The sequence below is a fragment of the Ambystoma mexicanum genome, chromosome 2p, assembly GCF_040938575.1.
Source record: "Ambystoma mexicanum isolate Mex_15411 chromosome 2p, UKY_AmexF1_1, whole genome shotgun sequence".
Lineage (NCBI taxonomy): Eukaryota > Metazoa > Chordata > Amphibia > Caudata > Ambystomatidae > Ambystoma > Ambystoma mexicanum.
The window spans coordinates 940,421,064-940,438,137 of record NC_090923.1 but is presented as its reverse complement, the minus strand read 5'-3'; the positions used below and the strand labels follow the sequence as shown (position 1 = coordinate 940,438,137).

General features: G+C 44.6%; 1 protein-coding gene across 6 annotated transcripts in view; it reads right to left on the bottom strand.

Annotated features, from left to right (window-relative positions):
* The window catches only part of VASP (vasodilator stimulated phosphoprotein), a 476,938-nt gene that overhangs the window by 17,057 nt on the left and 442,807 nt on the right, over positions 1 to 17,074 (bottom strand). For all 6 annotated transcript variants that reach the window (XM_069644704.1, XM_069644701.1, XM_069644707.1 and 3 more), the window contains one exon: positions 1,992 to 2,049. In XM_069644704.1, the coding sequence (XP_069500805.1) occupies positions 1,992 to 2,049 (58 nt within the window). The remainder of the gene's footprint in view (positions 1 to 1,991; positions 2,050 to 17,074) is intronic.

Here is a 17,074-nt window from a genome sequence, read left to right as displayed (position 1 = left end):
GTTTTACTGTGGATTACATGCAGTTACATCAACATCAGATCTATTCCACTCTAGTCTCAGCTCAATCAGGAGTGAGCTTACATAAATTTATCTGCCATTTGCATTTATTTATCCAATACATATTGCCCCTCGGGTAGGTCATTCTTAGTTTACCATTCTGTAAAGGTGATGCCCATGTCCATTTACCATGCTGCACGAATTACTTTCTCAACTTTGGGCACTTTCTTTTTTAAAGGAGCCGCTGTTCCAGTGCCGGGTAAATGCACATTTCTTTTTTTTGAGTGGTGGATTTAGTCTCCCTAGATAAGGATCAAAAGCCTCTGTTGGTTTCAAACTACATGCTCTGGACAGCTAAAACCTCTGGGTACAGTCAAGCATTGTCTCAGTCACTGCGGCCCTCCTCTGAATTTCCTGACATCTTGCTGTGCGGCTTTGCGATTCTCAGAGCTCAGATGCATAGTGCACACTGTCGGCTTGTTGCATCTCTGCTGATCCAGCTTCTTCGTTGTGCCTCCAGAGATTTACAGCTTTACCGTTCAGCTCTACAAGAGTTCCAGGGCCTGATCTAAGCAATGTTGATTGACTCTGTCCATTCATCCTCCCACCCAATCACTTTTAGCTTGCAGCAGCATAAACCCAACCATGCCACCTTACCATGGCAAGTAGGACTTGTCTATGCAATCTTTCAGATGCTTTTCATGCTAGAGTTCTCTTAAGTTTGGGAGACTGTTTTAGTGTGGTCATCTGAGAGTGTCATTGGTGTACTCGATTGGTCTTTTCCTCATACACTTATGACTCATGGATCTTTCTGAATAGTAAAACACTCCCTTCTACGCTGTGCTGGATGGCAGTGTCAACCAACCTTGGCCTCCCAGGATTTAATCAGGGTGTGCGTTTCAAGCTTTGGCCATCTACAGGCACAGTCCGGAGGGTGCTCTTAACTATGCTATGAAGCGCTGTGCTTCTTCGAGTTACATTGCTGTGGCAACTTTGCCAGCACAAGCTCTAGATCTCCGCTTTGGCTCCTATGGTGACTTTTACAGGGTTACATGTTTTTATATTGAAACATTTTATGAAGAATGCACTTATAACGAAACTTTTAACACCAAAAATATAACTTTTTTTGATTGGGAGCGTCCATCACCAAACTCCCGTTTCCCACTCCTAACAACCCACCCCAAATGTTTGCCCACAAGATTGAACGCTTTACCTCACCCCTAAGTGAATTCTTCATAAAATGTTTAGTTATAAAATATTCGATATATGTTCATTCTTCATAACATTTTTGTTATAAAGACTGCATACACTTTTACAGCAACCCCTCACATTACAGCTCTCCTGCGTGTGCACGGGTCCAGAGATCCAAATTAAGAAACTATGCTTGGTTCATCACTTTTTAGCAGAGGGCATTGATGGAGGTCAGATGGTCATATCTAGAGCTGGAGGCTCGAGGAAATTATGCCCAAATAGAGCGGATGGCTACATTGGCAAACAGTGAATACAAATACCTACAAGTTCAGAAAGGCCAGACAGGTCCATTGTGCCAACTAGCCTGTTTATTTCTCCTACGCTAAACCTGCAGGCTACATCGATCATGCGCTCGCAATAACAATAAATGGTTTCAACATAAGTGCTAACGGCTTCTAAAATGGTAAACCAATTCAGAATGTTATAATCTGCCCCATTCCTCAATTACTTCTAAAATAGTCCAAGACAATGGTGGATCTGACAACTACACATGTCCCCCCCACTATCCTTCCCACAGGAGTTCCGCATGATTACTAGCTACTAACATTCATGTTTTGCATGGCATTAAATTCTCCTTTTTCCTCACATTTTGAAATCTATCTCTACCAAACCGAACTCTTCATTCTGTTACGCAAATCATGAAAGCGGCTTCAGAACAAGAGCTTCCACAGTAGGCCAGGAGAATCTTCTTCATGTATCAACTTTGTAACCCAGCCACATCCTTTGGGGGAAAAGGGACTCACCCTCAATTATCTCCTCTTTCACTTTTTGCAGCTCTTTCTTTACTTCCTCTAGTATATCCTGTGGGAAAAAGAAATAAAACATACAGTAGGTCAGTATTATAGATTCTAAAATGGGAACAAAATAGAAGATTAGTTGATTTCCCAGGACAGGCCGCCAATAACCGATCAGAAAACTCCCTGGTCTATGTCCCCAATTTCATGAAGCCAGCCAGAACAGGTTGGCAAGCATGATCATTGCCACTAGTGAGCACAGAAAAAGCTAACCTTAATTGTGCCTCTCATCTCATGGACAAGTTATCAAGGGGGGTACAACAAAGCTAGCCTCTGCTATCATGCCATCTTCATTGTGCCTCCCTTTCCATTGAGAGAGTTTGCAACCTCTCTGCCTCCAGCTCATGGACTCCAAAACCAAGAGGCATAAACAAACCCTGGCACAAACTCCCAGAACCGACAAGGCTGACACATGCTATCATGCCACAGCCTCTAGAATCAAAACAGGAAATAAATGACCTATGTTGCCATGTCATGCCAGAAGGACAACACATGTCATCTGAGGTTCTCAAATAATGCTACTTCTACCTCCAGTCTCACGGACTCGGCAAAACAAGATACAAACAAGGCATACACCAGATATTACCTGTGCTTTCCATCTTAAGATGCCCAACAACAATAGAGCAGAAACTCACCCTGCTAACCCATTTCCTGCGCTCTGCCAGTAGTTATAAGACACAATCTAATATGATCCTCGTCTGCCCCATACAATAAGAAATGCTTTTAAGAGACAAACTGATCCATTGTGCCAATTGAACAGATCGACAGCAAGAAATGCGAACATGGGATCCATGTTTTCATCAGCGATTTCTGGTGGACTTGCTATGCATGTGTATACTTTTTGTACTACTGGTTTCTTTTTCTTAAACTAGGTTACCCGGTCTCGTTTCCCCATTCCTACTTCACTTACCCCTCTTCCCTTCACATTTCTAAGGTTGCTTTGAAGTAACAACTGACCTGAGCCTCAGATGATATAATTTCTGACAGCAGACTACATGCAAGTGCTTCCCAGTTGGGTCCTGCTAAGAGGACAGAAAGAAGAAAGTCTGCCTTGTCAAAAACGGGAGGCATCCTCACAGTGCTTAATTTGTAGGAAAATAAGTGCCAGGGTCCAACTATTTCCTAAAATGTGTGTGACACTTCAGGCGGGAAGTTCCCCACCATTGCTCCCACCAACAGATGCTCTCCACAGTGCCAACACACTTGGGGTTACATTCCAGCTCACACCTGCTCATTGGGGTTGATGGATGCTATCATCGCCTCAGACTCAAGATTGATTATGAAGTAATAAGTGGTGGGGCTCAGAAATAAGTGCCAGGGCTGAGCCCTGGTAAACACCCCCACAAATTAGGCACTGCATCCTCACCCTTTCAACAAATCCATAGATCGTTTTTAATGTGGACTGATAGGTTAATCCAAGATATTTTTTGATCAAAATTCCAATGATTTTCAAAACTTCAATAGTTAATGTAACATTTGTGATCTTTTCTAAAGTTCAAATCAATAACCATTTTTCAAATTCCAATATTTTATTTTGATTAGATTGTGTTTATGGCTTAAATTAAGCCTTACAAAAATCATTACATAAAGACAAAATTATTCTAATAAGACAACATCTATTGTCCAAACCCAAAAGAAAAAACAATATTCCAATAACAAAATGTTTCTCACATACCAATTAAACAATAAAATAAACACATTAATACAACGTACAGGATCAGCAATAGAAGACAGAACCTTCCTCATTGCTGCAAATCAAGTGCAGGTGCACGAACATAATATAATATACAAATTCCACGCTACAAAAAACCACACAAAATACTGTACATAAAATCAGATGAAATACAGAATATTAAAATACATTAAAACCTCCATACTTTTAAAAATCCAACTGATCACATCAACATTATTCAAGGAGTATTCCTAACAAATATTTCCTTCAGGAACATCTATTCATCTATTATCATTCTGAAAATCCTAATATCGACAATCTTGAATTTGAACCAGCTACTCTAGATCGTCTTCTGCCATTTTGCTTACTTCTCCATGGTATCTGGTAGTAGGAGACAAACTTGATCCTGCATTCCATTTAATAGGGTCACCCGCACTAGAGTCACCAGCAAAGGAGAAAGTGCACTAGACCATTTCCTTCCATCTAAATTCCCATGGAGAGAACAGCACACTCCTTTATCTCATGGGTTGCAGCAGAAAGACAAGCCCTTCCCAGGCTTTCCATGTCATGTACTCCTCCAGCAAGAGACACACCCAAAGTGTGTCCCGTCTCATGAACTCGGCCAACCTTTATTACAATCCAATGCACAGCCAAGTAAAAAACGCACAAACCCTGGGCTGTGCTTCCCAACTCATGGATGTTGCCAACATCTGAAACACAATCTGGCCATTGCCTCCCTTCTTTCAAATGTTACCAGCAAACACCACCCAAAAGCCCTTACCCCACTTTTAACAAAATAATAATCAGACAATGTTCTGGTCTCTTAATTCCATCCTCGCATTTCTGAAAGCTCAGGGCTATGCAAAGCCCAGCATCACCAATTCTGTGGACGAAGATATTGAAAACCCATGTTTCTGCATGGTCTCTCGTATGATGGACAGAAAGATGTAGGACTGTAGCCCGTGGAACAACTGGAAAATAAGTTGTTCAAAATGAGCCTAGAGGAGGTGGGCAATCATGGGAAGTGCAGCCAATGTATCAATGTTAGCATGACCCATTTCATTTGGACGAGGAAAGCCCAGTCCGATTTTTCGTAGGACTTCTAGTTCTGGTTTCACCATTATAAATACAAGCCTAAGTCACAGAATGCAAACCAGAATTTGACTCCCATCTCCGGAATGGAATGGGTCATGATGGCATGCATGCCAATGGGCGATCAGTCTATGTAGGGCATAAGCAGTATGGAATTGCATTTCCCAAGGCTAGGGGAACATGTGATCTACAGGAAAGAGCTCATATGCATTAAAAATAAATGCAGAAAAAATGTCCAAAGTAATATCAATGATATATGACTGGACCTGGCAAGAATGACTGCTATGTAACTAGGTGGGGTTAGTATATAAGGCACTGCTAAAGAACATACATGGTTAAGAGTGGGTTTGGGAACACGTGTGTTTATGAAATAGTCTCATTGAAGATCGGACAATGCGAGAGGTCAGGTCTGTGGATGTGCAGGGATTTGACATGACACTGCTGATGGAGAAACAGTGAGTTGAGGCTAGTTGAGGGCTCATGATGTAGATAACAGCATCTGCTGAACTACACCCAGAGAATCCCAAGGGACGAGTTTAGGTCAAGCAGTTCATCGGAACAGCCTGCAGAATGGCAACAGTGCGATTAGGCACATTTGAATACAGTGGCACTGAAACTGGTGCATGGATGAGCGTGGGCACAGGCCTGAACTGTTGAAGGCTAGAAAATGTACCCCAGGTTTCCCACAACATAGTTTGGATTTTATTGGAAATTGGCGCAGAAAGTGTGCCTTTTCTCACAAAAATGAGGCACAGATATCTGCTTTGTGCATGTAGATTATGCCTGCGGACCTACTAAGCCACCACTGATTGCAATTTTATTTTAGATTTTTCTGCAGGCAATTTGTGCTACAAATTCCCTTGTTCCCCACTCATACCACATTGCTGGAGAATCTGTTGCCAAGATCTCTCATTGCAAAAGGTATGGCTGCTGCATGTACCTCAGAAGGCAAGGCAGATATTAATGAAGACATTGTGTGCACAAGGCAGTAGTCTTGACATTTGACGAATATTGTGTTCAATCTCTAGACCACCTTTGGATTGGGCTAACCCCCCCCCCTGCCGATTTTCCTTGTTCAAGACTCCCTGAACACATTTCTATGTTGAAAGGTGCCATTTGAGCCCATGAGATGCCACCTTTGCAGTGCACCCTGTTCCCGCCTCCAATCAAGCTCCCTTTTCCAAGTGTTAAACACCACCCCACTGAACCCCTGAAAACTTAACTGGGGTCACACTTCAGTCTTCCAAGTTCCCACTAAAAGACCCAGACTTTAGAGGACCCATTTTCAAAAAGATTGGTGTGAATTCTTTTTTAACAGCTTCTGAAGATTATACAGTCATCAATGAGCTCTGGGGGGGGGGGGGAATTGCATCCTCTGGATCGATAGTGGGTGAGCTAGGATTATTAGCAGCATTTGTTAGTAGGGGAACCTTTCAATCCCTGCAGTTTGAAATTCAAGATGTGTAAACGTTTGGGTCCTTTACTGAAGAATCCTAGTTTTGTAGCAAATTCAGCATTAATACGGAATGTAGTGGAGGAATATCTGGGTTGTGGCGAAATCAAGAAGTAAAGAAGCCTGTGTGCCAATTCACAACATGAGGACCACACAGAGGTGTACCTTTTTGCAAGTGACCGAGATCTAGTGGAAATAGCCACAGACCGCTATGGGAACATTTCCCAAGACAAAAAGCCACGAGTTGTGGCAGCGACAATTCTATGCAAAGGTTCAGTCAGAAACTGATAATGAACACTTGAGCATTCTGCCCTGCCCGATAAGTGTCAGATTATTTGGTCAACCCAAACAAAGATACAAAACCAAAGAGGACCCTGGTCAAGTACAAGAACCTTTTTTGGAGGCAAACCTCAAGTCACTTGGGATGACCTGCCATCCAATATTTGGCCAGGATACTCCGCAACCATGGCTCATCAGGAATTCTTCTTGCCTTGTTTGACCAATGCCAGTTTTACCAAGAACACTTTCTGGCAGGTGAGCCCTCAAAACTGAATGGTAATCAGTATCTGCCAAGTCATATAGAACATACTGCTCTCTTCCTGCAGGATCAGGCCCCTCAAGCATCATTTTCATTGGGTGGAACCACAATCACATTTCAGGTAAAGTTTCTCTGCAGGCGTGATGCCACCAGAGTTTGTAGTACTCTGTTCTTAGAGAATTGAATTCCTTCAGGTTTAGCGTAGGTGCGGGCATGCTAATATTCAGAGTCCTATCTAGATGCGACGCAGGCTAATATTCACAAATCTAAGTGTGGGCATGTTGACATTCAAGTTTCACCTAAGTGCGGGCATGCTAACATTCAAGGTCCCATCTAGATGCGACGCGGGCCAATATCCACGGATATCCACGACTCCATCTAAGTGTGGCCATGCTAATATTCACAATTCTATCTAAATGAGTCTGCCGGTCTGGATATGGTCCGTCCGGTACGTGCGAGTGGGCGAGTCACTAGAGGGTTTTCGTCTGGGTCTAAGTATGTGATCAGTCTCTGGAGCCTTCCTTTAGTTGATAAATTTCCATATCATCTTATGTTCTGTCGAGTGGTCGGTTCTTTGGTTTGAGTGTTTGTCCAATTTGAGAGAGGCCGAGGTTGGAGTTATTTTCATTGTTGTTTTAATGTCTGCGCATTCTAGTGCGTCTCCCTTGTGGTTACGCTGCGACAAGCCATGATTTGAGGAGTTTCCTGAATGCTAGGTGGTTTGTTGTGTTCCGTATATTCTTAGGTAGGTCGTTCCAGGTTTTGGGTGCCTGGTGAGAGAAAGTGGATCCTCCGAGTTTTTCTGTTGTAGGGTTTTGGTTCATGGCATATGTCGGTGCTTGATCTTAGTGTTCTTGTCGGTTGATGTAGGTGTAGTTTGTCGCTTAGGAATTGTGCGCCTTGTTTGTGTATTGCTCTGTGCATGATGCACATGGACTTCAACTTTATTCGCTGTTTTAGTGGTAGCCAGTGTAGTATTTTTAGTGTGGCTTGAGGAGTCTGGCTGCTGCATTTTGTATGCGTTGCAGTTTTTATTAGAAGTCGTTCGGGCATGCCCAGGTATAGGCTATTGGCATAGTCTACTCTGGACATGATCAGAGCAATGATAAGTGTTTTGTTGGCGAATGACAGGAACGGTAGGATCCTTTTTGCTGCTTGCAGGAGGAAGAAACATTTCTTGATTACCGAGTTTACTTGTGACTCTAGAGTGAGGTTGTTATCCATCAGGACTGCTAGGCTTCTTACAATTGATGATGGTTCTGGTGTGTTGCTGAGCTCTCTTGGCCAGGGGATGTAGTTGATGTCTCCTCCTTTTTTGAAACGATCATTATCTCTGTTTTGCCTGGGTTGATTTTGAGATGGTTGAGGTTCATCCAGTTGAATATGTCGCAAAGGCAATTCTCTAGTGTGGTGTTTTCTTCTCGGGTATCTTGTATGTTGAAGATTTGATTATCGTCGGTGTAGTTGTAGCATGTGAGGCCATGTTTGTTGATAAGTTTGATCAATAGGTACATGTAGATGTTGAATAGAAGCAGTGAGAAGGATGATCCTTGTGGGACTCCGCACGTGGCGTCTCTGGGTTTGGAGTTAAAAGGTTTCATCCATACTGTCTGTTCTGTTTGTTAGGAAGGATTTGATCCATAGTAGGGCAGTGTCTGTTATCCCTAGTCCTTCTAATCTCTTTATGAGGATGGCGTGGTTCACAGTGTCGAAGGCTGCAGACAGATCAAGGAGAATCAGGGCGGTACTGTTGTCCGAGGCTGCGTTTGTTTTTAGGTTGTCCCATATTGAGAGGAGAGCAGGTGTGAGAAACACTGTTCACATAGACAGTCATTTAGACTCTATCCTGATGAAGTCACTGAAGAGAAGTCTGCAGCCGATGGAGCAGGTAGACTAATTGTGACCATGAGAAGCTGATGACGTTAATGACAGATGCGTTGGACATGAAACATACATTCCTGCACAGAGCTACACAGACTTATATTAAACTGCTTTCAGACACGAAGACCATACTTATGACCCAATTAGATGGAGGACAAACACCTTTGCTATGCAGTATCCGCAAGTTGCACAAGAATACATAAACCGCGTGCTGCCGCTAACTGCAATTAGCTTGAATGGCCATCTGAATCAAGATGGAAGCCACAACTACACGGAAATAAATGGAAGGTGTTGAAAGTACTCGAGACTGCAGAGAGAGACTGAATGTGCTGATTTCGCAGGGATGCCAAGGCCAGGCTGTCAGTGCAGAAAGTGTGCATATTCCTGCCAAGGACACCTAAAGAGAAAGTTTCATATTACACACACGAGATGGGACACCTTGTGTGTGCCCAAGTTGAAAATCCTCATAAATCCAAGCAGAGAAAAATCAAGTTTGTGGTCCCTACACACATGATCTGAACCTGGAAGACAAAGCCTATTCATTCGAGTTAGACGGAGACCGTTGTTCCCATCCAGCTGAGGGCACGATGATACAAAAGTAATACCAGGTTCAAAGCATGTTCTGTCTCAAGGCCTAGAGGAACAGAGATGGTAACTTGTTGGGCACAAGCAGCAACTTTGGGACTGTTCCCACCACCTTGAATAGTTGCACTTGGGCTGGTAACTTTCCAAAGCGCCAAGGCCGATGACCCTCTCTGACCAAGCCCCACTCACCTTCCACTCGGGCTCACACTTTGTTGCATGGCCCAATCACAACACACTAACCGGACATACCTGTAGTTGCAACCTTTAGGAGGTGGTCACAGGAGGAGCCACCAGATATGGTTTGACCAATAAATGCAGTAATCCCATATATGTAGCCTACTTAACTAACCAATCCCATTCCACTGTAGATTTTTGGCAATGTATCTTTATTTTGTGGCTTCACACCGCCTTAAAATGCGATGACATTCCTGTAACCAACGAGACAGTATTGGAGAATGCTGCGTTGTCCATAACTTGATCCCCGTTACAAAAGCTTTTAACAGTGAAATTTGTTACATTTTTTGTACTTGTCTGAGTGCATTGTTTTCTTCGGCCCAGTTCCTCTTGATTGTAATTAGGGAGATTACAATCCCTCGCCTTACTTCATGGTTTTGTCCTTTATGAGGTCCAAGAGGATTCCTCATCCCTCCTTCATTGTTCAACTTTATGTCGAACAGCTGGTTGATAGCATCTCGTGGTATGCTCTGCAATGCTAGCAGTATACTGATGTCAAGCAGATTTAGGTAGCCTGCTTGGCAAAGCAGCCACTATGTGGCCCTGGAATGTCCAAAAATTTGCTTGACCGAAGTCTCCATTTGAATGTAGGCAAGATGGCTAAACCTGAGCCCAGAAAATATGGAAATGAAGTCAGAGCTTAAGGGGCCAACTTAGGCAATGGTAGGAAAAGTTGAGCAAACATGGATTAATTGCATGGAAAACCACTGCTACCAAAGTATGAAACCTCAGCATACTGTTCAACCACAGCATTAACATGTGCGCACAGGGGGCCGTAGTCACTGAAGGTACACGTTTCTATATAAAGATAGTCGAGTAGTCCATTCCCGCTTGACTGAATTAATGGCCCATATTTTTTAGTACAGACATGCAATTTACGCAAAGTAGCCTTGCCTCTGTAAAAGCAACTGGAAAACACTTGCTTGTAAACTGCATAGTTAGCCCTGCAAATCACTAAACCCCACAATAGCTAAGGACCAGAACTGTTGCAGACCTGTGTGTTGCACAACCCCAGATCCTCAGAGTACCATCCCATCCTACTGGACAGGCTCTTCATGGATATCCGTGTCGACCTTAGCTCTATTACCAGGCTCCCATCATTAATTTCAACAGATCTCAGATTTTGACCTTGGCTTTAGAGTCTGACCCACCGTGGCACAGGTGTATTAATTAAATGTGGCTTCTGCATGTCTTTCCCAAATCTCAGTCCCTCTGGACCATGGGCTTTGTTCACCTTTACCATATTCAGTCTCAAGTGCTAATTTTAATCTCTACAGCACCTCCCTGATCAAATATTCTAGAAGGTTCTTGACATGTCCCAGGTTTTCGGTGCAGTTTAGGCTTTGTGAAATCTGTTACAGGCTTTAGATACTTTATAGACTTCCCAAAGTACCACTCAGCATACATGCATATTTCGGACTTTCCAGCACCCCTCAGAAACCAGGCACTTGCTAAATTTTTCTTTAAAAGAACTCTTCAGAACTCAAGAGGTTTTTCAAGCATCATCTGGCAGTCAAGAGGCTGCCTCCATTAACCCCCCACGGGAACTCGCAGCTGACTTGCCCTTACAATACCCTTTGTCTTGAGCTACAAGTGGTAAGGTGCTTCCCTCCCTTTTTATTTGATTTCTATAAGCTATAATTCTATACGCTACGGGAGTTTTAACACTGCCTCTCTTCTCATCATGATCTGCTTTCTGGCAACTGTGCCATAAAGGGAGAGTTCGGTACTATGAACTAAGTCCAATATCTTGGATTTTGTCCATTAAGCACCACATGGGGCTCCTACCCATTGGAGCAAGATAAATCATGGTTTATTTTCTAGGGATATGTGTGCTTTAGTTTAGGAAAGATGTCACTTTTGGCAACTATCCCTCCATAGTTCTATGAAACCCCAAAATGTTTGCTTTTGTTTTCTAACTGGTCCTGACTTAACAGGGAAGTGAAGCCTTTGGCTTCACTCCCCTGGCCTTTTGCTCATTTTGTTACAGGGAAGTGATCAGTCCTTCAGACTATCAGTACTGGGAAACTGTTTCCCTTTTGTCTTTTTGCCTTTTACCTTTTTGGTAACTTTCTAACAGGGAAAACATCCTACAATGCAGTACAGTGGGGAAGCTTTTGCATCACCCTAGTCTTTTACACGTGGGATTTTTGGTTACTGTTATATGTGCTTAAAGACAAGCTGGTGGCAGAAATCACAATTACACATTTTGCATTATTTTTAGCGTGAACACTCGTGTTTAAAACATAGGATTACAAAACCTGGCTATTGCCCTAACATGATAGGGCCACACGATTTCTGCTTGCTCTTTGGACATATTGTTGTTTGGCCTTTTCCCTGCCTTTTCAGGTCTGGAAACCTGGAAGGCCATGCACTTGCATGGGAAAGCTGCTTCTTTTGCGGGCTAGTGATGCATTTGTGTGTGATTGGCCCAGAAAGGGGTGGGACTCTCTGGTCCCAGTCCACATCTATGGTGTCTGAAAGTCAGAGGGTGGGACATTTATTTTATTGAGCATTTGTAAGGTGCTTTATACAACAGAATTGTTTCAATGCGCCACAAGGCTAAATGGGAAGGGAACAGGGAAATAACAATGGCAAAAACAGTAAATAAACAGTTGTGGTCCTACTAGGCCTTGTGGCATTCGGACGTTCAAGTGCAGTGAGGAGAAGCGCAGGAGGTTGGGATGGAATGGAAGGGCGGAGGCCGTGGACAAGTGCTGGTGGTGGGCCCGGGAGGGAAATGCTAAGGAGAGCCAAGGAGAAGACTCTCGGGCTAAGTGCTGGTGTAGGCGACACCCATGGGTGTGATGGAGTCGCCAAGCAGGGGCCTGTAAGGGCAGTGAACTGGAGGTGGGGGGTGCTGGTATCGACAATGAAGAAGGGCCTGGAATCCTTTGAGACTCCTGAGGATCAGGCCACTGGTCACAGCAGCAGTGGGGTGATTAACAGGGAAGGGAAAGAGGTAGAGAAAAGCAGAGTTTTGAGCGGTTTCTGGAACTTAAGGAGGTCGGCTCAAGTCTGAGAGGGGCAGGGAGGCTGTTCCAAAGGGAGGCACCAGCTGAGGAGAGACACCTACCACCCCACCCCCATGCTCTGCTTAGAGAAGCGCCCTACAGTCAGAGTTGGAGTTAGAAAAGCATACGGCTCTAGCAGGCGAGTATTTAGGGAGGGGAAAGTTGGAGATAGCCTGGTCCAAGGCCCCAGAAGGCCTCGTGGATGATGTAGAGGGTCTTGAATTTGATCCTTGCAGTGACAGTGGGCCAGTGGAGAGATTTTATGGTCCCTGGGTTGGAGAACAAGGACAAATCGTGCAGCCATATTCTGGATTAGCTGGAGGGGTAGAAGGGAGGAAAGAGGGAGATTGAGAAAAAGGCTGTTACAGTAGTCCAGCCTGGAGAGGACCAGAGTTCTGGAGACATTGAGCTTCTGGGGTAAGGCGAGGAAAGGAAGAATGCCTCTGAGGAGGTGGAGTTGAAAGTGGGACTTTAAAGGTCCATGATGTGAGGGGTGAAGGAGAGAGCAGAATGAATCGAAGATCACTGAGGTTTTTGCCCTCACAGGATGGAGGGCATACAGGGCCCAAGAACGTGGCCAGAGGTTAGGAGGAAAAGAGGGCACAGGTGTTCCAATGAGAAGGATCTCTGTCTTACGGGCACTAAGACAAAGATCATTAGCTGCACACCATGCCTGAATGGCGAACAGACAGTAAGTGATGAGAGAGGAGGTAGCAGAAGGAAAGCTGGGTGTCATTGGCAAAACAAAGGAAATGAGGAGAGAAGGAGATCAGATCAGGTGAGCAAGAGGGGCGAGATGGTTACGGAATAGCCAATGCGATAGGATAGAGCACCAGGGGCCGCCACAGGTAGAGTGTGGTGGTGGAGAAGAAAGGGACCAGCTGCAGCAGCGAAAGGCAGTTAATGAGTAAAGGGGTCAGCCAATCCAGTGCTCAGGCAGTGATGCAGAGGGTGTCATTTTATGTGGATAAAATGGTTGACCATGTCAAAGGCAGAGTCTAGATTTGCGAGCATGGTTTCACAGGTGTTCAGGATAGCCGTTTCCGTGCCTCTGGATGCCCAGTAGTGGAAATAGGGCAATAGGTAGCCAGGCAGGAGGGGACAGCAGACAGTTTTTATTTATTTATTTTAAGAGAGGGTGCACAAGGGAGTGCTTGAGAGATGGGGTTGAAAGGAGCCAGTGGTGAAGGAGTAGTTGCAGGAGTCAACAAGAGCTGGGACAAGAGAGGAGAGGTTGTCCTTAATGGTCTTGGAAGAGCAGGGGAGCACCTGTTGGTGGAGCCCTTCATAGAGCTTCCCTTTTAAGACCTCATATGGTGCTACGGGCAGGAGAGAGCACAGCGAGGTTAGTGGAAGGAGGGGAGCCGAGGGAGGCAGGGGAGCAGGTGAGGGGGTGGAAGAGAAGAGAGTGAGGACAAGACGGCCTGAGTGATGTGAAATGGGAGGCAAAGCGGTGCAGAGAGCCTGGGAAGAAAGGAGAGGTGGAAACTGCAACTGGATTCCTTGAAGAATTTGAAACGTTTGGCTGTGTTAGTGGCTTCAGAGATGCAGGCTTGTATGTGGGCCCGCTTCTTAGAGCGGATAGAGAAGCGATATTGCCTTTGGAGCAGGCGGCAGGTCAGTTTGTCCTTGGGTAAACCCAAGGTCTGCCTCTTTCGTTCAGCAACTCTAAACTTGCGTTTCAGAGATAGTAGTTCTGAGTCGTACCAGTTCTTGGAGGGAGGTTTCAGGCGGATCCTCATGAAAGGGACAAGGGTGTTAGAGATGGAGAGGTGCAGATTAGAGCGGACAGAATCAGCGGGAGCATCAGAAGTGGGAGGGGGATGAAAGTTGAGGCAAACCCAGCGACTGAGTGAAACCCCACAGTGGTCTCTGTTGAATGGTGCAGATCCATACCATTGGTGGGCATTGACTTGCTTCCAGCCAGCATTCTGGATAAGAGGATTCCTGCAGCTATTTCTTCACATCAGCGTTGGAGCCAAGAATCCTGTGTAGAGCAGCTGACTGACGATCTGTGGATGACTCCCAAAAAGGCACAGCATACCCCTTCTGCGTTTGGCCCGGTGAAGCCCTGTTGGACCACCTAATCTACAAAGGCCACGAGTGGTTCAACCCATGAACTTGATGGACCAAACAATCTCAACGTGTTTGAGGATCCAGCCGTCCTAAACCTTCGTAAGTGCCGCTGGACCACCCGGTGGACTGACCAGTTTTCCAGAGGGCTACCGTGCTAGAAACATTGCTGTTCTGCATTTTATGGCAGATCTTTTGCAGTTGCCAGCTTGTGGTGCAAGTCGCCTTCATGCTGAATTTCAGCCTCCCAACTTAAAGGGATCCTGCTCAGGAAGATTGTCTTCAACTGCGGCTGGAAGGACACACCTGCCGTCGCCGTGTGCGGTGGCTGTTGCTGGAACTTGCCTTCTTCTGACTTGTGAAGTGTCCTGAAGGTCTGCATCAGTGCCTTATACATTTCGTCTTTGCAAAGGGCTGCACTCTGCTCCTGGAACTGACCGGAAGAATCCTTGCACCTGCAGCTTGTGGGCACCTCTCACTGGAAACAACTGTGGGAAAACATACCCATCCCCCACCTTTTCCCCCCACCAGTCGATCCACCTAGTCATCTGGAAAAATCTGAGTCAGGGGGCTAAGTACACACAATGCATTACTCTGACCCTGTTCTCCTTGGACTAACCAAAGCTTATGCTAAGGTATATTCTATTTCATCGCTTTTTGATCATTGCATCTAAAAGTTGCTATACCTGAAAGATAAGTAAAATTCTGTTCCTGCCAGTCATTTTGTTGACAATCTATGTGGAACATTTCACCAAAACAAGAACACTTTCTACATCAGACCCTTTTCCGAAGAGAAAAACTTTGGGGCATAAGGCCCCACTCATCATAGGGATTGGATTTATAAAGTTAGGGTAGATTTCTTGTGACTTGGTTCCATTCTGCAGCATCACTACTTACATTATTTTAGTTGAATACGTTATTGAATGCATTCCTAAAAACCTAAAAGGTGACTGTATATGACATACATTACTCACCGTAATCGTATTTCTGGTGCTCGCATCTGCTTAGATTCACATGCTGTGCGTATAGTCCGGCATCTAGTGGTAATTGCAGAGTATTGCATTTTGTTTCTCCAAAGATCGAAAAGAGACATCGACATGGGCACAACTAACACTATCCCCAACGTGACTTATAGTGTACCCAAAATGCTTCATGCGTCGAGGTCCTCCTTCCATGAGGGAGCCTGATCGAATGCTTGGGAACGGAAGAAAAGAAGGTGAAAGATGTACATGTTCCTTCATCTACAAGAGGGCATGAAGGGTGGGGTGCATGTGAATCTAAGCAGATACAAGCACCAGGAATATGATTACAGTGAGTAATGTAGGTCTACTGATTACTGTGAATCTGCTTAGAATCACATGCTATGCATAGACTAGCGAGCAGAACCAGGAGTTGGTGGTGGGATGTGTGAAGGAACAGTAGCAAAGAGATGTCTTAGCACTGCCTCCCCAACATGAAAATCCATCTTAGACTGTGTGTCTAAGCAGTAATGTTGAGTGAAAGTGTGAACAGAACTCTAGGTTGCCATTTGGCAAATAGAATCAAGAGGAACATTTGCAATAAAAGCTATAGTAGCGCCTGTGCCTCAAGTAGAATGTGCTCTAGGCGTAAAGGGCAAGTCTCTCTTAGCAAGAGTAACATAGTTGGATGCATTTAAAAATAATCTAAAGATTGCCTAGAGACAGGGTCACCATCTCTACCAGCGGCAACAGAGACTAAGAATTGGTCTGCCTTTCTTCGTTTTGTTTTATCAATTCAATACACCACTGCTCTCCCAACATCTAGTGTATGGAGGCTTCCTTCAGCTGAGTTAGTGGGATTCCGAAAGAAAGTTGGAAGTTCGATGGATTCTTTCATGTGGAACTTAGAAATTAAATCAAGCGCAAAGCGTGGGGGTATGCGCAGTACCACTGTCTTTCTGAATGATAACAAATGGGTCTTGAATTAAGAGCCTGCAGTTCAGCAACTCATGATAGAGGTGATAGCCACCAGAAAAGTAGCCCTATAGGCGAGAGCCTCAACACTAACCTTATGTGATGCTCAAAAGGAGGTCCCATTAGTCTTGTAAGAACAACATTCAAGTCCCATCCAGGAGTTAGATTAGAAATAGGAGGGAGAAGTCTTTTTACCCATTCCATGAATGCCTTAATTATTGGAATTTTCCACCAGGAAACCTTGCTCCGAGATGTGTAAGCAGAGGGCAGCAAGGTGGACCTCTAGTGAGTTGAAAAAGTCCTGAATCTAAGGTGTGTTTGATAAAAGGACTAGATCTTTAGGAGAACAGTCAATAGGGGTGATGTTCTTAGTATTGCACCAGATGAGAAAAAGGTTTGCATTTATTTGTAACAATGTCTGGTATTAGGTTTCTGTGCGTCTCTAAGAAGATCCATACATCTTAGAGGTAGAGGTGCCCAAACTCTATGACTTCAGAAGCCAAGCTGCTAAGTGGAGCATTCAAGGGCACGGGTGTAAGGTTTTTCCCTTGGTCTG